The sequence below is a fragment of the Lepidochelys kempii genome, chromosome 8 (assembly GCF_965140285.1).
Source record: "Lepidochelys kempii isolate rLepKem1 chromosome 8, rLepKem1.hap1, whole genome shotgun sequence".
NCBI classification, from domain to species: Eukaryota; Metazoa; Chordata; order Testudines; family Cheloniidae; genus Lepidochelys; species Lepidochelys kempii.
The window spans coordinates 7087140-7112001 of record NC_136387.1 but is presented as its reverse complement, the minus strand read 5'-3'; the positions used below and the strand labels follow the sequence as shown (position 1 = coordinate 7112001).

The 24862-nt window shown below is 50.9% G+C and overlaps 1 protein-coding gene across 3 annotated transcripts in view; it reads right to left on the bottom strand.

The window, feature by feature from the left end:
* The window catches only part of CAMK2A (calcium/calmodulin dependent protein kinase II alpha), an 83672-nt gene that overhangs the window by 47076 nt on the left and 11734 nt on the right, over positions 1-24862 (bottom strand). For all 3 annotated transcript variants that reach the window (XM_073355334.2, XM_073355335.2, XM_073355336.2), the window contains exon 2: positions 21477-21571. In XM_073355334.2, the coding sequence (XP_073211435.1) occupies positions 21477-21571 (95 nt within the window). The remainder of the gene's footprint in view (positions 1-21476; positions 21572-24862) is intronic.

Below are 24862 nucleotides of genomic sequence, written 5' to 3'. Positions count from 1 at the left end.
GGGCCTGCGATGGGCTACATGGAGAACGTTGCAAAAGCCAAGGACTGGGCAGGGATGCCACTTTGCTCAGATAACATGATCACGGGCATGGTATAAGAAGCAGACAGGACACAATTTGCTCTGACACGTGGCCTACAGTGGGCCCCAGTAATATTCCCACCTCCCTTTATTTGTTTAAGGAAGAAAGGAGTGGCAAAGCCCTGCAGAACACAACAAGCCCTAGCATACCGGAGGGCTCCTCCCAGCCAAAGGCAATTCACCAAGCACAGCTGCTTTCCCTGCTGTGAGCTGCTCAGCTCCAGACCTGCTGCACGTGCCCGAGTACTGAGAAAGCTGCATGCATGGGCGGAGAAGCCCTGGGGGCATTCTCCTAGCAGGATGGAGGCCCCGGGCTAACTCACAGGAGGGTACAGTTCCACCCGTCACAGTGTAAGTCAAAGGCTGCGAAGAGCAAGAGTCACCTCCAATCACAGGGCTGCACAGAGGGGGGGCTGGGTTCCTCTCCTCCAGCTGGCAGGTGACATGAGCTTCACTTCTCAAAGTCTGTGCTCTCACTGCCTTGTAATGCCCGAACAGCAGATCAACAGCACTGATGCGAGTAGCGTACGGGTCACACTCAATTCCGTCTCTTCCCCAGCACATCCTCCAGCTACAACACAAATGCTTCCTCGGGTCCAGGCGGCATCTCATCATGCACACTGTACTAGCGAGACAGATTTCACCTCTTGGATTCCCGCACACTCCCAGCAGAAGATGAATGTGCTGGGACAGCTCAGGCGCTTTCTCACTCAGTTTTTTGATCCTGTGTTTGTACTTTGGGATGGGGAGGTAGCGGGGAGTGAGGCAGGAATAAAGGAAAAGGGATTGGATAGAGCACGGGACTGGGCACAGGAGAGCTGGGTTCTGTTCCTGTTTCTGCTGGGTGGCCTTGGCCAAGTCATGTCACTGCTCTGTGCCTCAGTTTCCCCATCTGTAAAATGGGGATAATATGATACTGACCTCCTTTGTAAAGTGCTTTCAGATTTACTGATGAAAAACACCATAGAAGAGCTAGGTACCATTATTATTTTGGTAAAGGCCCTTGCTTATTGAGAAGAATTCTTTTGGGAGGCATGGAGTGCCCTTGAAAGGAGAAATGATTAATGCAAACAGCAGTGGACTTGACTGGTCATTTTCTATGTTTCCCTTAGCTAGGGTCCTAAGGGAGGATAGCACAGGAGTGGGAGGCAGGACACCTGGGCTACCTTTCTGGCTCTGCCTCCAGTCTTCCTGTGTCTTTTGACCTGTTGTGCCTCAGTTTCCCCATCTGTGAAATGAAGATGCTAATACTTCCCTATCCCCCATAGGGCTAACTTCATTAATGCTTGCAGAGTGCTTTGAGATCCTGAGAGAGACAGCTGTGCAAAGCATTATTAGAAGTGAGACAAAATGGGAACCATTTATCTGAGCTCTGAGGCCATTAATAAATGGGATGTAGACCCAAACAAACCAGGTTTGGATCACTTGACTAATGAGATTTTGCAAAGCAAAACCCCCAGCCCTGCTCCTGCCCATCCCAGTCATTCTGAGATTCAGAATAAATGTCTCTTCCCTCACCCCCAGCTTTTCCTTCTGCCTGGTCCTGCATTTGTACCATCACAGTCTGCCACCATTGAAGTGACTGCAAGGTCACAACTCAGGCGTTTGACAGCAGAGGCGGCCAGGAGGGAGTTGGCGCTAACTAAAGCACAAAAGGTACCGAGAATAAATAGTGAGAAACAAGTGCAATGGATCCGAGATGGCGAGAGGAGATAAAGCAGCAGCCCTGGAGCCTGGCTGGCACTGGACAGAAGAGTTACATCAGCAGTCTGATTTCCCCCGGGCCACCCCAATTTTGGCACAGAAAGACCAACTGTGGGGGAGGGAAGGGGAGTTAAATCTTCATGTCCCATTCAGTCCGTGGCCTCCCTCTAACATTGTAACCAAAGGCATCAAGCACTCCTGTTGTTTTGCCACCAGGAACGGGACTAAAACAACAATTGAGTCCACATATAGTAGCCACCGAAGGGTCCAGCTATTACTAACCTGGGTACATTTGATCCAGTAGCCTAAAGGTTAAAGGTTTGTTAGTCCAGTAGGAACCCTTCAGTCCAACTATTCACCACTAATGGAATTGTGTGGAAACCTTGAGATGCTTGAACTGTTTCCCCCAGTCTGTTTGACTGACCCTGCACGGGGGGAAAGTAAGTACAGCCTTTCCTACCAATCCTGCAGTCGTGCATGTGTTGGGATGGGCACTCGCAGAAAAGCGCTCCAAAGTTATAACAGAAAATCTTTTTATACACACCACAAAATATGCAGCATCAAAACGAGAGGTGCATAACTGAGAAATGGCTGTGTCTGTTGAAATGAGACACCACCAGCCATCAGGTGCCTGGGGGAGTGAATTTATCATTTGCCTTCTGAGCTTCTGATGTTGTCAAGCTATATCCTGCTGTCCTTACTCAGGCAAAGCTTCCAGTGAAGTCACTGAGTAAGGAGAACTGATTAAAAGTGGAGCAAAGACTTCAGAATTTGGCTACTGGCTCCTCTGATATTTACCAAAGAGATACAGACTAAAATGTGGTGGTTTTAGAATAACCTTACTTGGGCCTGTAGCAGGATTTTAACTGATGATCTTCAGCATTAAAAGTAGAATCTCAGTTACGTGAATAATAGGGTAGCTAAAAGAGTAGCTCCATTAGCTGTCGGCTGTAATGGACTCTTATCCTCCCTCACTAGAGGGAGACAAAGATGCAACTTCTAATATGCGTTGCCCATTCTTTGCTATTCAAATCGACATGTGCTGGACAGTGCGGTCAGGAGACAGAGGGTGGATTCTACGGAGATCAGCCCCCAAATCACAAGGCAGCCTAGCACTGGGACAGTACATCCAGGTTGATGGCAAGCACTGAATCCCAGACCAGCCGACACTGGAGAATATTTCAGGAAGTGCATATTAGGGAGATTAACTCTCAGTCCTTGAGTCCGGCACTGGGATGTTGATTGCAGGGAAACAGAACAGATCTGGATTTGCGATTAACATAGTTGTAATCCCTGGCTGGAGAATAAGAAGGGAATGGTTTCCGCAAATTCTTGCCAGCTACATTCCAGTGGCTCCTGGGATTCATGGGGTAGACAGACTGTGGGAAGATTAGTGATATACGGAGTTTTAGCAAGGAGCCTGGCCCCTGCATGAAAGGGAGCAGTGGTGATTCACTCCATCCAGCCCCTCAGGGAGAAGAAGTGGTCCTCACAGCCAGCCGCAATGACAGTTCAGTTTGGATAAACCCCGCAAGTGCTGGATGCTTATCTGCTCCTTACGGGGCTTTTGGAGCCACAAACGCAGGTTGGAAATCTCAGGAGGATAGATATTTTCTGCCTGCTGTTGAGAATAACCTGAATAAGGGTGGGAGATTTTGACAGACATGGTCCCTGTCCCAGCTGAAACCTAGGGCTGGGATTTTCAAATGGACCTAAGTGAGGTAGGAGCACAAATCCTATTGACTTTCATTGCGACTTGAGCTGCTAAGTCAGACAGGTCTTGTTAAAATCCCACCCTTGGAGGGTGAGGTGCATGAAAAGGAAATCTAGCGGGCTGTGAAAGGTAGTCAAACTTCTCCAGGGCCCCCCAGCGGCGTCATCTGAATTTGGAGTTCTGTTCCACCATCTCTCCAGGTTTCACTCTTCGCTGCTCCTCTCACGCTACATCTCAAAGCTTCTCCTCCCAGCGCTGGCAGCTTTCCGACTCTGGATACTCCCTGAGCCAAACCTAGCCCCATTCTCCGCACCTGCAGGAGCGTCAGGATGGAAACACGTGTGGCCTTTGGATGAATGAAAAGGCAAGAAGAACAAGCCACTTCCCCTCCTTGGGCCTCGCATTCTGCAGCTATCCACCACTGACCTGCCTCCCAAGGGTGCCCAGAGGCTTGTTTTGTTAGTGGTTTAAAAGGGCTTTGAGATGCTCAGGGCAGAGGTGCTGCAGAAGGACAGAGAGTTCAGATCAAGTGGGGAAGACTGTGTTTAGCTCAGGAAGGCTAAGCAAGCAGTCTGGAACACACACGCAATATACGGCACCCACTCACCTTTCCAGATACCTGCACAGAAACACCGCCACATACACCTAACCAGCAGCAGAGAGACACACCCAGCCACTTGCCTGTCTCACACAACTACCTGCATGCACTCACAGCCCTGCAGGTGCCCTTTCACACCCAGGCACACACCTGCTTGCAGGTGTGCACTCTCACAAAATCACTTGTCATGCACACCCCTGCAAGCCTGCATAAAGTCTCCTCCTCACAGCTGTGTGGAGACACCTGTACACTGAGGAATGCATGTCTCCACACTCACCTACATGCATCCCCGCAGACCCAGCCTACGTGTGCATAGATACCCACTCCTGGCCAGGCTGCTGCTTGCACCCACTGGCACCCACACCTATGCAACAGACACACAGCTCAGTCTTTGCTTCCTTCCTCCCTCACAGGCCACAACCCTCCAGGAATGTAGCAGAGAATTGGCAGATTTCCTGTTCTGGTTTGTTCAGGTTCTTATAGTGCATCCAGCACCGTGGCATTCGACACCTGACAGTGATGCATTAACCAACACAGCTAGCTTGGCCCTGGGTAGGAACTCTGGGTTCAGAGACACACAGGGAGCTGAGAGGGCTCTGGAATTGAGCCCGGGCGTGAGAAGGAAGCACGGGAGAGATGAAAAGCAAAGGGAGTTTCAATGCAGTTAAGCACAGCATGGGTGCCGTGCTTTCACGTGAGCTGCAGAGGCCAGGAAGGGGGAATTCCTCCTCCTACTCCCAACAAAAGCCGGTGGCACTGAAACATGGCAAGGAGCAGGGAACCTTTGCAAGTGATTTCTGTGTATGGCTGGAGGGGATCTGGATTTAAATCAAAGTCATTGCTTTCAAAGGCCATTGGCTCTTGGGGGTTTCACCTGAATTGTGTGCCCAGAAACCACCGATCAGGACACCCCTTGGACGTGGAGAGAGAGAGAGAGAGAGGCCAGATTTGGGGCTAAAACGTCTCCTGACTCAAGAAGCAATGGCTGAAGACACACAGCCACACAACTCACTCTTAGTGTCTAGGGATACTGGGCCTCTGGTATTGCCCCCGCCCTTCTGTACCTCAGCAGCAACGTGGGGGGGCTTTGAAGAGGAGCATTCGTCAATTCTCATCCCCTTTTCCTTCCCCTCCCCCTGTATTCCAGGGTGATTCGCATCCATCATATGATTCATCCTCATGGAAGGCAGACAGCCCATTGCATTTGATCTTGACCCCGGGGCTCTAACAGTTAGCAGCTATGCGGCTCCTCCACCTATCCCAGGTACGCTTTGCTCCTGGTAGAGGTCTTGGTGGAAGGATCAAAACTAGCTTCCAGACACTGGTGAAATAGTAGCAGTATCAAGACTCTGCTGGGTGGATGGCTGACAAAAGATGCTGGTGACTTGATCCAGGTCAGCCGGCAGAGTAAGGCTGCAGGCTCCTCTGCGTATTTAAGGATGAAGATGCTGGGCTACTGCTGGAGGGGTAGACCAACAGAAGCCTGAGAAGAGGACAAAGAGGGAACCAATGAAGACACAAAAGTGGGCGGGGAGGAGGGAAGAGAAAGAAAGTAATTCAATCTGGTCTTTCAGGAAGCCCTGAAATCTACAATGCTTCCTGGCTGGTGGCTTCTCTGCTGCCAACTTCGATCTGCATGGAAAAGCCAAGCATTCAGCCCTCCAGAAGAATCCTACCATCTGCTCTTGATGGACAGTGGCTTGCTTATTTATTGTCCAAAGGATAAAAATTCTGTTGCGGGGTGGGGTAATTAATGCACTAGCCTTCCACCTCCTTTAAATGAGGCTTGTATGAGACAACAAGACGGGTGAGTTTCCCCTAGACCCTACTGGGTGGTTGTCCATTTCATAAACCCAACCAGCAGCTCCACCTGGTTGGTGGCCTCACTTCAGGGAAAGCCACCTAGGACTGGAGCAGCAGTGGAAGTTGACAAGTCAGGAACAAGGGGCATGGGCAGAGCTGTGCAACGCTCCAGTCCTGGTCTATAATGGTGCGCTGCAAATTAAGGTACGCCACTAGATTTGTATGAGAGTCCAGGTCCGGAGTCGCAGGGGTGCTGTAGGTCGAGACTGAGGAGACTTGGTAGAGCTGGGGCTGGGGGGTCTGGGACGGAAATATTAGGAGGTGCTGCAGATTAGGAAAGAGGTGCATTGGCAGAACTTTGTGGGAGATCAAGCCTGGAATAGCTGTGATGCTTCAGGTCGCGATCGTGGTATATTGGCAGAGCTATGTGTGGGAAGCCTGTGAAATGCTGGTCTATTTTAAGATTTGAAAGGAGATGATTGGGGTTGGGTTCTTTTTACCTTGAGAGAGATGAATAATGGTGCCAGGTAGAAACAACGTGAGAGTTTTGCCCATTTTCAGGGCTCTCATTCAGACTAATTCAAAATCACACAGATTGAGGGCTCTGCTACAGGTGACAATGCCCTCCGAAATGCCAGTCAAGAAGAATTCAAAGGCAACTTGATCAGTACTGTGCATTCCCATCCCATCATCTCCCGTTGTTCAACACAGTGCATGCTGCGCCCAGAGCTGATGCGAGGAATGGCTGCCTGAGTGCACACAGCAGCCAAAATGAAAACACAAATTCCCTTTTTCGGCAGCTCAGAGAGAGGGAAACATCTGAGGAGAGGGAGAACACTGCTGCCAGCTGCAGAACTCGATTGCCTTGCCCAGGCTGAGGTGGCACCTGGCCAAACCAAGGCAACTCCCCCAGCCCCTGGTTTCAGATTTGGTGCGGTTGTCTCAGTCAGAGAGAGGGAGCTTTGCTAACCAGCCCAGGACCTGAGTGCTGCATCCCCCGGGCTGGCATCTCAGTGTAGTACCAGATCAGTGCCCTCCTTTGGAAGGGATACTGAACCAAGGTTTCCCACCTCTGGCTGTCCAGGGGGGGAGTTAATGATCCCTTGGCACTTGCTGGAAAGAGTAGGGGGTAACCTAGGTGTCCTGGCAAACACTCCCTCTCACAGCCAAACAAGTCCTCGTGTCCAAGGCTGAGCGCGAGCTATAGCTGAGTGCACAATGGCTGCTGTGTTTGCCTACACATGCACTGCACCTACACACTGCTTTATAAAGTGGTTTAGCACTTTGAGTACAAATTACATTACATAAAACCAATTCTATTTTCTTTACAGTATGTGAATGCCATCCAGTTATAAAATATAATACAGCGTTCCCACTTGGATCAAGTGCTTGGCAATAAATCTTCCCTTGCTATATGCCTTTTGTCCTCTGCATCCCAGCTCCATCAACAACGCATTATAGACTTTTCCTTTATGTAAGCAGTGTCAGGATGAGCTCCACCCTGACATCTGGTGGTGAGGTGTGGCAAGTTGTGGAAAAGAACTTCAGGGGCCGATCTCATTTGCATAGGCACACCCACCACGCCTAGAATGAGACCATAGCTGCCCAAATGGTCACTTTGGCTGCTGTGGGATCCCCAGTGTCTCTGTTATTGGGGCAGGAAGAATAAATTGTTATTACCCTGATTATGGGAACTGTGCTTGGAACTGTACGTGGCCTTTTGTTATGATGGAGGGATTCACCATCAACTAAGTAGCACTCGCTAGGCAAGGGTCATGGGTTCCAAAACTGTGTGAATGGAGAGAGGCTGGGGACAAGTAGTAGTACTTGGTGGCATGGGCCCCTTGGTGAGGGCCTTACATGCTGATTGCACTTCCTCCTCTCTCCACTGTGGAATATCAGAGCAAATTTTGATTTCATTAGAAGTCTAGTTATAGGCTGCTGAGCTCACTTTGGGCTGACAGTGCACCAGCACTGGGGCTCCCCTACTATAAGCTGAATTCACCTAAGAGCTGAAATCACTGAGTGTTGTGTTAAGTAGTGGGGGAGCCTGAAGATATATTGTGGAGCAGTTTGCGGGACGGCTGGTGAAGCAGTTCGACGCGGAGCAGTGTGTGGATGGCAGGAGCTGCTTGTGGGCCGTGGAGCTGAGTTCGTGGGGCAGCTGAGCGAAGGAGTTTGTGGGGCGGCTGGCGGAGCGGAGCGCAGCTGAGCGAGGGAGTTTGTGGGGCGGCTGGCGGAGCGGAGCGCAGCTGAGCGAAGGAGTTCGTGGGGCGGCTGGCGGAGCGGAGCGCAGCTGAGCGAAGGAGTTCGTGGGGCGGCTGGCGGAGCGCCGCTATGGAGCTATGGGGCGGTCAGCTTCAGATCACGTAAGGTGCCTCTTACCCCGTCCCATTTCCACCCAGGTTGGGAGGTAAAGCTCCGCCGATAAACTTTCGAACTCTGGGGCTGCCCTGACCAGGGACAGAGACTTTTGGGGCATTGGACTTTTGGGACTTTGGGTGATTTGGGGTTGCTGGACTCAAGAACCAAAGGGAAAAGGGCATGCCCCAATTTGCCTGGGGTGGGTTTTTTTTGCTCATGGGTTGTGTTATGAATCCTGTTGGTGGTGTTTCCCCAACATAATGCCACATTGTTTCTCTCTGTTATTAAAAGACTTTTGCTACACTCAGACTATGTGCTTGCGAGAGGGGAAGTATTGCCTCTTGGAGGCGCCCAGCGGGGGTGGTATATATTTGTCCCAGGTCACTGGGTGGGGGCTCGAGCCGGTTTACATTGTGTTATTGGAATGGAACCCCTAGATATTGAACCCGGCCCTTGTTGCTGCCAACTCTGACGGGCAGAGGGGTTACATTTTTGGGGGCTCGTCCGGGATCGCCTGGGTCAGTACCCCTCGCAAGCACCTGTTGAGTGATCCACTACATTGGGAAACAATTTATATTTTTTTGTTTGTGCTTATATTTTGAGGAAATTACTGTTTGTATAATGGCTAATATATCAGGTTTGTTGGGCCCTGGCTCAGCAGCTTCTAGCTCGGAGGCTGCAGCCTCGGCTGATGATTGGACAAAAGCTCTGGGGCAAATATTGGAAAAGGTTGTGCTGCCCCATGCTGAGTCAGACTCTTGTCGTAAGTTAAGATTATTTGCTGGGGAGGAGGAGTTTGAACCCTGGTTAGAGCATACCACTGAAATGCTGCAAGAGTGGGCCGTACCAGATGCAGAAAAGCGAAGATGCCTTATAGAGAGCCTTGGCGGCCCAGCATTAGATGTGATTCGCACCCTGAAGCTCATTGACCCTGGGGTCGGTGTGAAGGACTGCCTAGAGGCCCTTGAACACAACTTTGGGAGCGTAGAGGGCCCTGAAGACAGCTACTGTAAGTTCCTTAATTCCCGACAACAAAAGGGCGAGAAGGCTTCAGCCTACATACAGAGACTGGAGAGACTGCTTCAGAGAGCTGTCATGAGGGGAGCAGTGACTGCTGAGCAGATGGATCAGACCAGGCTGGCTCAAATTGTAAGAGGAACTCAGTATCAGAACCCGATTCTACTTCATCTCCGGCTAAGAGAACGACGGGAACATCCCCCAAGTTACTCCCAGCTGATAAAAGAGGTCAGAGAGGAGGAAGAAAGGCAGGCTGCCAGTGAGTTTTGGGAAGCCCAAACATCGGAGCCAGCCAGCACAACACCACTGCAAATGGCCAGTGTACTGATGGTGAGCACCAGAGAGGAACTTGCCCAACAAATGCAGGTCCTGACGGAACGGATAGCTGAGCTGCAAAGTACCGTTGACCGAGTTAAGACTTCTAGGAATAAGAAGCCTCAAACTGTGGCGATTGAGAAGCCCGCACTTAGAGCCACCATCCCCCCCAGGCGAAGGGGGAAAGGTCAATTCTTCTGCTACCGATGTGGTCAGGATGGACACAGTGCTGCCAAGTGCCGTAATGAAGAAAACCCCTCCTTAGTGTATGGAAAGCTGAGGATCAGTTGGGAGAGATCCGGTAGCTGCCAGAGGGTCTGGGGACGGGGACCCCCCAGGTCTGCAGGATTTGAAGATTCCCCCAGAAAAGACTGTCCAGCTGGGATCCCTGCAGGACTGATAGGGCCTCGAGCAGAGGTCATGGTGAGGATCGAAGGGGTGGAGTGTAAAGCAGTGCTTGACACTGGATCTCAAGTGACTATTATATTTCAGTCATTCTACCAACAGATGCTTAGGCACCTGCCTATACAGCCACTGACTGGCCTTGGCCTATGTGGCCTCAGCATGGATGAATACCCCTATCAAGGGTATGTCATAGTGCACCTGGAATTCCCAGAGGAGGTTGCTGGGGTAAGAGAAGAGGTAGACACAGCTGCCTTAATATGCCCTGACCCTAAAGGGACTTCCGATGTGTCTGTGCTGATAGGGACCAACTCCAGTCTCTTCAAGGTACTCGCGGATTACTGCAGAAGGCGGGCTGGGGACCAGTACCTGAATACCCTGATGATCCATACGCTTTGTGCTGAAGCCTATAGGAAAATTGAGAGCGCTAAAAGGGACACATCTGAGCTACCGCTTGGGGCACTGAAGTACGCGGGCACAACCCCCTTAGTAGTGCCTGCAAGGACGGAGCAAGAAGTGCTTGTCATGAGTACCTGTCTGAAAGGCAGTAAAGGGACGTTAGCAATGATAGAGCAGCCGATGGGAGGAGAGCTCCCTGAAGGAGTGCTGGTCCCCAGTGGAGTCATAACCCTACCTGCTGAAGCCCAGGAAAGGGTGACTATACTGATTGCTAATGAAACGAGTCGTGATATTTTTGTGAAGCAAGGACAAAAGATAGCAGACCTCTTTGAGCCTGAGTCGATTGTAAAACCCCAGTATGAAACTCCAGTTTCGGCAATAGACCCAGCAAAGTTTGACTTTGGAGATTCACCAGTGTCCGAGGACTGGAAAGATCGCCTGAGGAAGAAACTTTGTGAAAGATCCAAGGTGTTCTCACTGCATGAGTGGGATGTGGGATGTGCAAAAGGAGTAGAGCACAATATCAGACTACATGACTCTCGACCTTTCAGGGAGAGATCTAGGAAGATTGCTCTCTCTGAGATGGAAGATGTGCGACATCATCTTCAGGAGCTGGCTGCGAATGGCATCATTACAGAGTCCCGCAGCCCATACGCCTCACCCATTGTGGTAGTCCGCAAAAAGAATGGGAAAATCCGGATGTGTATTGACTACCGCACCCTAAACAGCCGTACTGTGGTCGACCAGTACACTATGCCTCGAGTGCAAGACGCCTTAGACTGTTTGCTGGGAAGCCAGTGGTTCTCTGTGTTGGATCTTCGAAGTGGATACTACCAGATCCCTCTGGGAGAAGAAGATAAGGAGAAGACAGCCTTCATCTGCCCATTAGGGTTTTATCAGTTCGAACGCATGCCCCAAGGGATTTCTGGAGCACCTGCCACCTTTCAACGTCTCATGGAGAAAGTTGTGGGAGACATGAATTTACTGCAAGTGTTAGTTTATTTGGATGACCTGATTGTGTTTGGAAGAACCTTAGAGGAGCATGAAGAAAGACTTCTTAAAGTGCTTGATAGGTTGGAGGATTATGGTCTGAAGCTTTCAATTGACAAATGCCAGTTCTGCAGAACCTCAGTGAAGTATGTGGGTCACATTGTGTCCCAAGAAGGTGTGAGTACCGATCCTGATAAAATAGAAGCACTCACTACATGGCCACGTCCAAGTAACTACAGAGAACTCAAGACCTTCCTTGGATTTAGTGGCTACTACCGCAGATTTGTGAAAAACTATGCTACGATTGTAAAGCCTCTGAATGATCTTACCAGGGGACATCAGTCCAGCAAGAACAAATCTAAGTCCAAGAATAAGGGGAGGTCCCCAAAGCCTCCTGTGCAGAGACACAATGGCCCCTTTGCACCATTTGGGCCACGGTGGGATGAGAGATGTGAAAGGGCTTTTCGAGAAATCATTACTTGCCTAACTCATGCTCCAGTCCTAGTTTTTGCTGACCCAAGCAAACCATTTATCCTGCATACTGATGCCAGTTTGGAGGGTCTGGGAGCAGTCCTGTACCAGGAAGTGGAAGGCAAATGTAAACCGGTAGCCTTTGCCAGCCGAGGATTGTCTGATAGTGAAACTCGCTATCCCACCCACAAGCTGGAGTTTTTGGCCTTGAAATGGGCCATCACTGAGAAATTTCGAGACTACTTGTATGGTGCTCAGTTCCAGGTGTGGACAGACAACAATCCACTGACTTATGTGTTAACAAGTGCTAAGCTGGATGCTACAGGGCAGAGATGGGTGGCCGCCTTGGCTAGCTATGAGTTCAGCATTCAGTACCGATCAGGGAGAAGCAATGTAGATGCAGATGCATTGTCCAGGCGTCCGCAGGCTCCAGAAGTTGCTGTGATACCCACAGATGGAGTGAGAGCTATTTGCAGTGTGAGTCGCCGAGAGCCAGAGGCCCGTGAAGACTTTCAGGGATGTGTTGCAGAAGCTTTGGGCCTGCCCCCTGAATGCATGCCTTCTGCTTCGGTGAACTATATTGCATTAGACCAATCTCCTTTGCCCATGCTCAATGCGGCTGACTGGCAAGAAGCCCAGCGGCAAGATATTGACATTCGTGATACACTACTTGCCAAAAGGGAGGGGCGAAGCCCAGCTGCGGTTGTCCCACCTAACCCGGAGGGTAAACTACTATTGAGAGAATGGACCAAACTAAAACTGATTCAGGGAGTGCTACACCGAATGACCACTGACCCTTTACAAAAACAACGAGCACAACTAGTACTGCCAAAAAAGTACAGAGCCCTGGCCATGAGGGCCCTGCATGATGACTTTGGGCATTTAGGGATGGAGAGGACCCTGGAACTTATTCGTAGTAGGTTCTATTGGCCCCGAATGGCTGAAGATGTTCGCAGGAAATGTGAGACTTGCGCTCGATGTGTTCAAAGGAAAACTCTGCCCACGAGGGCTGCATATCTCAAGAACATCACCAGCAACAAACCTTTGGAGTTGGTATGCATTGATTTCTTGTCTGTGGAGGTAGACAAGAGGAATGTTGGAAACATTCTAGTAGTGACTGACCATTTTACACGGTATGCACAAGCATATCCCACACGTGATCAGAGGGCCACCACCATTGCTCGAGTATTGTGGGACAAATATTTCTCAGTCTATGGATTCCCGGCTCGGATACACTCTGATCAGGGGCGGGATTTTGAGAGTCACCTTCTGAAGGAGGTGCTGAAGATAGCAGGAATTAAAAAGTCTAGGACAACGCCTTATCACCCCCAAGGTGATCCTCAGCCCGAGAGGTTCAATCGAACCCTATTAGATATGTTGGGAACTTTGCGACCAGAGCAGAAGGCAACCTGGAGCCAGCATGTCGCATTTCTGGTGCATGCCTACAATGCCACAAAGAACGATGCTACGGGAGTCACCCCATATCTCTTGATGTTTGGGCGAGAACCAAGATTACCCATAGACTTGTGCTTTGGTGTATCAGAGGATGGAGATAGCTATGAAACTCATCAGCAGTATGTATCCCGACTAAGAGAAAAGCTGCGGGATGCTTATCGCTTAGCTACCGCTGCGGCTCGGAAGAACGCAGACCGCAACAAACATCGATATGATGCTAGAGTGCGTTCGCAGGAGCTCCAGCCGGGGGACAGAGTCCTGCTGCGAAATTTGGGTATTGCTGGCAAACACAAGATAGCTGACAGATGGAAGGCAATACCTTACCTGGTGATGGAAAAGCTGGGAGATCTGCCAGTCTACAAGATCAAACCTGAAGACGGTCCAGGGCAAATAAAGACGGTGCATAGAAACCTTTTGCTCCCTGTGGGGGAATTGGTAAGCACCCCTTGTGAGATGGGCCACGGCAGGGCCGCCGGGCAGAACAGAGGTGCTAGACCAAAGCCGCCATCCAACACAGACAGTGGGCCCCCTGCAGCTAACTTACCCCTATTCTGCACATCTGAGAGTGAGTCTGAGGAGGAAGACACAACCCTGGTGTATCCTGGGATGGAGACAAGATTTCAGTCTCGATCAGCTGAACCAAACGAGAGTTTTCCCTCTTCCGCCCTAAACCCAATGGCGGAACTATTTAGGCCCATTTCTGATACCCCGGTGCTGCTGATGAGACCCCCCTGTGATGACACACACAGGTTATTGGACAATGGGGACAGACAGGTAGAGGATGTCCTGGGCACCTTGGACCCTCCAGCGTTAGAACTAGGAGTGCAGGGGCCTACGCCAGTAGCCGAGGGACCCTCCAGGGAAGCCTCTCCATCCGTCACTCAAGAGGATGTTCCCCCTACCTCGGCAACAGAGATTCTCAATAGACGAGACAGGGTGATAAGACCAGTGAAACGGTTAACTTATGATGCACCTGGGGTGACTAGTGAGGAGCCAATACATATAGCACACAGGCTTGTGGAAGCTAAAGTGGGCTTCCTGAGGCCCTTTGGAGGAAACCAATGAGTTGGTATAAAGGGAGTGTGATTTGTCGGGACGACAAAGTCTCGGCTGGGGGGAGGATGTAAGCAGTGTCAGGATGAGCTCCACCCTGACATCTGGTGGTGAGGTGTGGCAAGTTGTGGAAAAGAACTTCAGGGGCCGATCTCATTTGCATAGGCACACCCACCACGCCTAGAATGAGACCATAGCTGCCCAAATGGTCACTTTGGCTGCTGTGGGATCCCCAGTGTCTCTGTTATTGGGGCAGGAAGAATAAATTGTTATTACCCTGATTATGGGAACTGTGCTTGGAACTGTACGTGGCCTTTTGTTATGATGGAGGGATTCACCATCAACTAAGTAGCACTCGCTAGGCAAGGGTCATGGGTTCCAAAACTGTGTGAATGGAGAGAGGCTGGGGACAAGTAGTAGTACTTGGTGGCATGGGCCCCTTGGTGAGGGCCTTACATGCTGATTGCACTTCCTCCTCTCTCCACTGTGGAATATCAGAGCAAATTTTGATTTCATTAGAAGTCTAGTTATAGGCTGCTGAGCTCACTTTGGGCTGACAGTGCACCAGCACTGGGGCTCCCCTACTATAAGCTGAATTCACCTAAGAGCTGAAATCACTGAGTGTTGTGTTAAGTAGTGGGGGAGCCTGAAGATATATTGTGGAGCAGTTTGCGGGACGGCTGGTGAAGCAGTTCGACGCGGAGCAGTGTGTGGATGGCAGGAGCTGCTTGTGGGCCGTGGAGCTGAGTTCGTGGGGCAGCTGAGCGAAGGAGTTCGTGGGGCGGCTGGCGGAGCGGAGCGCAGCTGAGCGAGGGAGTTTGTGGGGCGGCTGGCGGAGCGGAGCGCAGCTGAGCGAAGGAGTTCGTGGGGCGGCTGGCGGAGCGGAGCGCAGCTGAGCGAAGGAGTTCGTGGGGCGGCTGGCGGAGCGCCGCTATGGAGCTATGGGGCGGTCAGCTTCAGATCACGTAAGGTGCCTCTTACCCCGTCCCATTTCCACCCAGGTTGGGAGGTAAAGCTCTGCCGATAAACTTTCGAACTCTGGGGCTGCCCTGACCAGGGACAGAGACTTTTGGGGCATTGGACTTTTGGGACTTTGGGTGATTTGGGGTTGCTGGACTCAAGAACCAAAGGGAAAAGGGCATGCCCCAATTTGCCTGGGGTGGGTTTTTTTTGCTCATGGGTTGTGTTATGAATCCTGTTGGTGGTGTTTCCCCAACATAATGCCACATTGTTTCTCTCTGTTATTAAAAGACTTTTGCTACACTCAGACTATGTGCTTGCGAGAGGGGAAGTATTGCCTCTTGGAGGCGCCCAGCGGGGGTGGTATATATTTTTCCCAGGTCACTGGGTGGGGGCTCGAGCCGGTTTGCATTGTGTTATTGGAATGGAACCCCTAGATATTGAACCCGGCCCTTGTTGCTGCCAACTCTGACGGGCAGAGGGGTTACATTTATAACACACAGCTCAGTACATACACAACCGAACATCAGACTAGGCCCCTGGTAGAGAGGTCTGTGAAAGGAACATCACCGGTGTAGCTCTCAGAGGCTATGGTAGCAGATTAAACCTTCAGCTTTTAAGAACCCACAGATGGGAATCATGCATCGACCCTAGTGGGAATGAAAATATAGCCAGCTCATGCTCTGTTGTTCTGCATTATGTATAGAGAACCATAGGGATGCATGCCACTCTGCAGATATAATATAAACCAAATTCATGCCCCAAGGAGCTTACAGTTTTATTTATGCAGCTAACTCGACTAAAGAAATCATCAGCTCTTGAGAGGGGGTGTCGGGGAGAGGGGACTGGTAGGTGGCAACACAAGGGAAAGGGGGGAATAAAAGCTCTCGAGAAAACTTTCTTGTCGTTTAAAAGCTTCAGGGGGGCGGGTTGCAGTCATTTGAGTCATCGTGTCACTTCTAGTAACCCTACTACAGGAGGCTTGTGAGAGGGGAACTCCAGAGAGGAGGGTACTGGAGAAAGGTCAGGCCAAGAAGCACAGCAGAGGAGTGCCTGAAGGGGAGTGAAGTCACTAGGCTGTTCCAGGGTGGGTGGGGTGGCAGTGTTGAAGAAGGCGATGAAGTCTGCGTGGGAGGAGATGATGGGAACATGGAAGAGTTAGCGGGGGAAGGCCCATGGGGGGGAGCAGTAAGAAATGGGAGAGGAGATGCAGGAGAGCTTTGAAGGTGAGCACAAAGGAGTATGAATCTGATACAGGAATTACAGCAAGACTGGAGGAGGGGGAAAAGCCATGGCACTGCATTGGGAGAAGAAGGGGACTTTTGCAACGGAGTCTTCGTAGGTCGGCAGGGAACAAAGTGAGGTTTGGAGGGCAACCAGAGGTCATTAGCTTAAAGCCAGACCGGCCTGGTGGCCCCTCGGAAATAGTTTGGAAATCTCAGTCTAGTCCCCCTCACAGAAACCATCACCCCCTTTGGGACTTGGTTGGCATCAGGGCTGTCCTTACCCCATAGGCAAAGTAGGCAGCTGCGTAGGGCACCAGGAAATTTGGGGCACCACATTTCCTGGTGCCCTGAGCAGTTGCGTGCTGCTCCGGCCCTTGCTCTGGCTCTTACCCATGCCCCTGCCCGTGCTCCGCCCTGCCTGTTCCTGCCCTGCCCCTTCCCCACCCCTGCTCCGCCCCAGCCCTGTCCCCACTCCCCTGAAGACTGCAGCCAGCCCCAACCCTGCACTCACCACGTGATAAATGGAGTAACCCAGTCCCAGCCTGCTCCGCTCCTTTGGCTCCCAGCCGCGCCGCCGGCGAATGATGGGGGGCAGTTTCCCCCTCCCCCCAAGCCTGGGAGCCAGGAGAGCAGAGCAGGCTGGGGCCAGGTCACTCCACTTCCCGCAGGAAGTGACCAGCCCCCATCCACCGCGGCGGCCTGGGACCAGCCTGCTCCCGCCCGTGGAGGCCTGGTGCCCCACACAGCCCCCCCACAGCGGGGGGGCTGCCTAGAGCACCAAAATAGCTAGGGACGGCCCTGGTTGGCATAGCGACAACAGGGAGCAGGGTCGGAAGGGGCATGGAGAGCTAACCTCTCTCCCTTCTAGGGGTGTTTGGTCCCAGAGGCTGTTTTGCCATCAGGGCAGCTGGACCATCAGAAAAATGGAAACCAATGAATCAAAGCTGAGCAGATTTCCCTTCATCCCATCTCCATGGATCATTCACAGCTGCTAAGGTGACAGGAACACGGCTTCCATTACCAGGTGTGAGAAGGGGAGAGATCCAGGCCACAGCACCCCTTCCAATGCCTGCACCCCCAGACTGTACAGTGCACCTTCCACTATGCAGTGTGACCAGCTCTCCCGTCCATCACTGCTTAGTCCAGGCTAGGACTTTGGGTGATCAGGGCCAAGATTTTCACAAGAGGCCAGTGATTTGAGCTGTCCTAGTGTTTGGCTACTCAACCTGAAAGGGGCCTGATTTTCATAATTGCTGCGTGCCTGGCCCCTGGTGAACAAGTCCTGTTAAGGCATCTCAATTTGAGCACCTAAAAATAGAGGCACCCAAAATTATTAGCCCCTTTAGAAAATCTCAGCCCCTCTGTGTAGTGACACTAGGCAGTGCAGATTGGCTTTAGGCAGCCTGGAAGCCAGAGAGAACCACGGGGGCTGTCTGCGTCCAGCAGCTTCACTAATGAATCCCTTCCATTCATTACTGCCGAACCTGGCCTCATGACTCCCAGGAAGGACGCTCAACCCTGCAAAGCAGCGGGGCTTCGGAGAAGGCGCTCGCTCTTCTGTGAACAGCTTGCCAGCCACGGAAGAGGACTGAGGGGTACTTTCAAAAGAGCGAGTGTCTCCACGGAGAGTCATAGCACCCTGCCTAAAACATTTGGGGATGTCTGCAGTGCAGCTCCAATAGCCATATCCCAGCTAGCTTTCACCTGGCTAGCTCGGGCACCAGTAGCCGCGGCCCAGGCTGCAGGAGCACCATCAGAACGCTGGGTACCTGCTCGGGGGCTAGCATGCATGGAAGCTCGTGCTGCCCTGGCTTCACCATTCCAGCACCAGATTAAAGCCAGCTCAGGGTGTGTCTGTGTGAGCTTCACCCACCCGCTGTGATTGCAGAGCAGACACATCCTTGGCCTGTAGTGAGCCCGGCCCCTCCAGGTCAAAGCTGAGTCACAGGTTATGTTGACCCTGGAGCTGACGTTGTCACTTCCAGCTCTTGTAGACATACATGCGCTAGATCTCATCGAGCTAGTGGGCTGAACGTAGAAGCACGGCTGTGACACAAGCCGCAGCAGGGGCTAGCTGCCCGGAGGACGTACCTACAGGATCGTCCTCGGGATGGCTAGCTGCTGCAGCTACAGTTCTCTTTGGACCATGCTCGCTCAGTCGGAGCTAGCGTGGGTATGTCTGCTCCAGCTGCAAGTTACACTTCCCAGCCCCAGTGCCGCCATGCCCACGGTCACAGTCGCCATACGGATACATACACGATGTCAGTCGCGAATGCTTTCCGTCCCACACCTTTAAAAGTGACAGCGGGCCACTACATGCCATGGAAGAGCTGGCTCCATGGCATGGCCCCATTCAGCTTGGGGCAGGCAAAAGCAAAAGATGAAGACGGATGAAAACCTTTTAATACAGCTGGTCAGTAGCAGGGCAAAACATTCCAGGGCAGCGAAGCTGCCAGGCTCACCCAGGTGGAAGGTCTGCTCTCAGTCTGCTTTCAGGGCCAGAGAGCCATGCAGAGCAGCAGGAGATTGTCAGGGACTCACAAGTTGTTATGGCTGTGAAGAAAAATGGTTCCTACATTGTTCTTGACAGTTTTGGGTCTCGGAGACCCTGACGATCCCTTGCGCAGCCAGTTCCACCAAGAACAGCAACAATCAATTATGCAACTTTTTGCAGGCAATTTGCACCCGTGTGTGTGGCTGGGGACAAGGGGGGGGGGGGGGGAGGAGGAAAGGCGGAGGGGACTGCATGGAACAGCAGCTGGGACCAAATGCAATGAGCCACGCTCTTCTGTGGAAGAGGTTTTCCACTCTGCAAAGCACAGCCGTTGCCCATGGCAGGCTACAGGGGCTAAGCAGCAAGGCGGCTGTGACAGGCACCTCTGAAGAGAACTGGGAAAGAGGACATGGGTGGAAAATAAAATAAGTTCTTTTCCCATTGCTGGCGGGCCATGTTTCTCAGGGCTTTTTGGATAGAGAGAACAGAGGGGCTCGGGGGTGGGGGAATTATTGAAGGGTTTGATCTCTCCTGCTAATATTTTCACTCTATTTATCATCAGCAACAACCTGTGGCACCTGTCTGAGGTCAGTGCATGGTCACTGATCCCCTGGGTCTGATTCACTTGGGGCAGCCAGACACAGGCTGGTTGGGGGTTGTAGCAGAGTCCCCAAGTGGAAGAGCAAAGCATGATTGGAGCCCTTTGAAAAGAGAGGGTACCCTTAGGGTGCTGGCTAGAAAATAAGAATGGCCATACTGGGTCAGACCAATGGTCCAGCTAGCCCAGGAGCCTGTCTTCCACCAAAAAAGAACAGGAGTACTTGTGGCACCTTAGAGACTAAAAATTTTTTTTATTTATTTGTTAGTCTCTAAGGTGCCACAAGTACTCCTGTTCATTTTTGCGGATATAGACTAACACAGCTGCTACTCTGAAACCCATCTTCCAACAGTGGCTGGTGCCAGATGCTTCAGACAGAATGAAGAGAACAGAGCAATTATCAAGTGATCCATCCCCAGTTGTCCAGTCCCAGCTTCCGGCAGTCAGAGGTTCAGGGATACCCAGAGCATGGAGTTGCATCTCTGGCCATCTTGGCTAAAAGCCATTGATGGACCTAGCCTCCATGAACTTATCTAGTTCTTTTTTGAACCCAGTTATATTTTGGCCTTCACAACACCCCCTGGCAATGAGTTCCACAGGCTGATTGTGTGCTGTGTGAAAGAAGTACTTCCTTATGTTTGTTTTAAACCTGCTGGCTAGTAATTTCATGGGGGAGCCCTGCTTCCTGCGTTATGGCAAGGGGTAAATAATACCCTAGTCCCTAGTCACTTTCTCCACCCCCTTCATAGTTGTGATTACTCCTTAATATGGAGGTTCGCTAATGAGCACCTCCCTGTCTACGGCCACCACGGCCCCCAGTGACATGGAAAAGGCATCTTGGGACAGCACTGAGGAATGAAGGTTAAAGTCTACATCTGTTTGGTTATAGCTCTCCTGTTTGTATCTGTGCTCTGTGTCTCCTTCTCTCATTACTACTGAATCTCCCTCGGCCACACTCCCTGCTCTCACCTGTCCAGGCCCTTTTGCTCTTTGGTACTCTTCTGTGTTTGCTACTCCCCCAGCGCTGGCTGTGTGTGTGAACGAAGTTACCTGGCAAAGACTGACACGGAGCAGCCACGCTGGGTGCAGAGAGGGGCTTAGTTTCTGAGTTCAGCTGGCTAAAAAAACCATCTAGAAATGCCAACAGACTCCTGGCCCAAGCTGCAGCGAACAGGAAGCATCACTGCTCAAGACCTGATGGCTGCTTCGCCACCGGGAAGGAAACAGCTCCACAGGCTCAGAACCACACTTCAGAGAAACTGAAGTGAGAAGACGATTGCAGAGGTGGGGAGAATTCCCACGCGGGACAAAAGCCATCACCACCACTCAACATGAGGCTCCAGAATTAGCTCCACGTAGAAGGCCCAATCCTGGCTGGCGCTGAATGCTCCCCATTCCCACTGAAGTCAATGGGAGCTGTGGGCGCTCAGCCCCTGGCAGGCCTAAACCCACAGAGCTGGAGTGTTAGTAGGCCGGGGGGCTACCTCAGGGTATGTTTTTCATGCAGGTAAAAGCTTAGCTTGGCTAACTGGCTTTTCTGTGCTCTGCCTCTCTTCTCTGCAACTCCCCATTATCCAAATACAGGCTGGATCCCCCCTCGCATCATGGCCCCAGTTCCATGCTGATAAAGGGGATTCAACTGTTCAGGAAAACATGCCCATATCTCTTCCTTCCTTCCTGCAGTTCCCACCCACAGAGCAGAATCAGCAGGAGGTATTAAAGGTTAAGGCTCACCTTGGTCCAAGCAGAGGAGGCGTGAGGTGGGCAAGGGCAGTGGAATCAGTGGAAAGGCACCTGCTCCCAGGAGGTATGCCACAAGACTTCAGCGCACTTACCTCTGGCAGTGAGCTTCTTGGTGTTTATGATCTTGGCTGCGTACTCCTGTCCCGCCAGCACCTTCACGCATCTCCGGACGATTGAGAAGGCACCTCTGGGGGAGACAAGAGCCCAGAAAGAAAGTGAAAGGGGTTGGACTCAAAAGGAAAAGCAGGAGCGCCACACGGCACCTGCCAGCATTGGAGACTTGAAAACAGAAACACATGTATGAACTCTGGACAAGGAGGAGAGTTCTGGAGGGACAGACTCAATAGTGGTAATTAGCATGATTGGAAAGATAGGGATTATCCTGTCCAAACTGAGCTAGATGGCATGGGCAAGACTGTTAGGAAAACGCTCCCATCCTGAGAGCTGATTCTGGGAGGGCAGGGACCAGGGCTCTGTCAAGGCTGAATCCCCACTCTGTCACTCCGAGTGCAGAAGGTGGGGGCCCACAGGGATTCTAAAAATTAGTACTTGCCACTCCAGGCTTCTATTACACTTCCGAGGTTACAGCTTTTCTCTGACCTTGGCTTGGTAAATGCTGCCACCACCCAAATGAAAAAAAGACAACCTTGGACCCAGGCAGGAACACTTGGGAATTCCTCCCTGTGAGGTACCCTCAAGCCCTTTCACCCACCTCCGGGGAAGAGCTGAGAAGGAAAACAAAGGAAATTAGCTGTGCTACCAGCTGATCAAACAGCATATGCACAAACCACTTAGGACACCAAAAATCCAATCCTGTTCTTAAAAAAGGTAAATTTTATTAAAAACAAAAAGAAAGAAAATACATCTGGAACTTAGGCTTTTGCTAGATTTTAAAAGAGCAATTCCAAAAATCAAGCACTCAAAATAGCTTTCTTGGGGGTTCAGCTTAAAAGGTTATAAGAAAACAAAAGCATTTGGGGTTAGCACAGAGGTGATCCACAAGCCAAAATAAAAAAATCAACCTGATTGTGCCTTACTAAACATTTCCTATCCAAATAATTCCTTCTAGGTATGGAAGATGAATTTTCATACCTGGTTCAAGCCTTACATAGCATTGCTGCTCCATCCCTGCAGCCCAGAGAACAACAGACAAACGGAAAGTTTCTTTCCCAATTTTAAAAGTTCTAGCCTTCCCATTGGCTCTTTTGGTCGGGTGCCCACCCCTTTTCTTTTACCTGTGGGTTTGTTAACCATTTACAGGTATAGCAAGCAGAGAACAGACACCAAGAGGGATTTTACAGCTAACTGGCTGGGTGGGTATCCATCAAAGGGAGCTACTCCCCCCATCCCCTTCATGTATCACAGGCCCTGAGACAAGCAATTCAGTATTAGAAAAAAGACCAGTTTATCTCCCCTCTTTTACCTGGTTTGCTGGAAAGCTCAAAATCAAGTACATTTACTGGACTTTTTTCACATTTTCTTCTCTCCCAAAAAGGCCAGTCTTTGATTGGTGGAAACCACTTTCTGTCTTATCAAACATCTTGCACTACAGGTTGCAACCTTTGACAAAAATATTGACTTAGGAAGGGGTAACAGAAATGAAAGTGGCTTTTATTCACAAACTAATTGTGGCTGCTTTTTAGTCTTTTGATTGTGCTTTCTACCGTAAAATTACTGTAATAATACACATAGGCAGATGCAAACATGGTATCAAAAACCCAGATCAGCAACAGGGAATTTATGGCACAAGAAGCCCCTTCCACTAGCAAACACTCAGAATCCACTCACGGAGAAGTATCTATTACAAGCAGCAGCTCACAGGGTATTTTAAGATGATGGATGAATGAGTAAATGTGTCTTGGGATCACTTCATGAGTGAGTGTGTCTTGGAATCACATGTGCATTTCAGGGCCAGGTAGAGGAATCTACGTATGGCATCTTGGGAACACATGGGCGTCTCACTTGGGCACACGTGGGTACTTCAGCTTGGTGAATGCATGTCTGGGGTGAATTGTGGGTCATAGATCTTCAGATCACAATTGAGTGAATGAACATGTGCGTTTCCTGGGCGCATGCAGGTGACTAGTGAGTACATGCATCTCACGATCGTGCACGTGTATTGTGGGGGATGATACGAGTGGGTGACTGAGCATATATCAGGTATTTCAACCTTAGGTGCCGTCCATCACACTTGGTCTGCCCTGCAGCATCCTCTACCGTTCCCGCCCTTGGTCTCTCCAGAGCGGAAGCCGTGTAGCATGTTGAGCAGTGCCAGACTGCGTGGTACTTTTATGATGTGTATCTATGTCCACTTGGCAACAGAATGAAACCTGCCAATTTCATTGCACTTGTGGTCCAAACGGATTCTGAACCCAGATCTTAGCTGGGAGCTGCAACAACTCGTACGCTCTGTGAATCGGCACAGAGGGGACCTGCCACACACACTCACCAGTGGGTTACAAAAGGTTAATCCACTCGTTCCCAGCATCACTGAGCCCCGCCTCCTCCAGTGAAAAGCCCATCTGTAAACAGGGGGACCCACGTATATTTGGAACATAGTGAATGGAAGCCACCAGCGTGGAGAAGTGCTGAAGAGTTTGACAAATGACTCTCTTACCCTGGCTGCCACAGTTCACTAACAGCTTGGACAGTGCTCTATGCCCAAGGAGGTGATAGGTGAGCAGAGTTCCCTCTCCTTTGCTGAGAAGGGGACAGATCCACATGGCATTCTCCTCTTCCTGCCTCCACCCAAAGGGACCACAGAGCTCAGCACTCAAAGAGCTTTTCCAAGACACTGACCTCACTGTCCCTTGAAGCAATGAGCAAAGCAATATTGGAAACCAAAGTCCATCAGAAAACTGAAACAGCATCTCCCTGAACCATCACCTGAGCAGCCTCCCCTCCGTGTGGGATGCAACGACCAGCAACCTCCCTAACAGCTCAATCTTGAGTCTCTGCACCAGATTCTGCAGTGTGATTTTGGAACACTGACCCAGCTAGACCAACAAACTCATTGCACTTTAGGAACACAGTTTGGATTTGAGCACCGTCTTTCCAAGCTGCAAGGCAAGGCACAACCCCACCCACACCAGGCCTGCTAAATAGGAGCTAGGACTCTGCATTTAGTGATCTTTCTGCCAGATCCATTCAAATCAGTGAACAATCAAAAGCAATCCCCCCTCCTGCCCCCCTTCCTTCCTTCCATCTCCCCGCATAAACGGGAAAGGAATAAAATCAGGAAACAGGCTCTCTGCTGAACAATGATGACCAATTGATTTTCCCGGTGGGAGAAGGAGGAGGTAGGCAATTTGGGTTTGAATATGAATCTTTAGTGAAATGGGGAAGCAACGGGGTGCGAGAAGCTGCAGTAAAGAACTTATTGAAATCCCAATGGAGAAGCCAACCTATGCACCCGGAGCCACAGCTGGAAAGTACTGCTCAGGGTCACGTGGCTGCGGCCAGCAGGGCTAGCCACAGG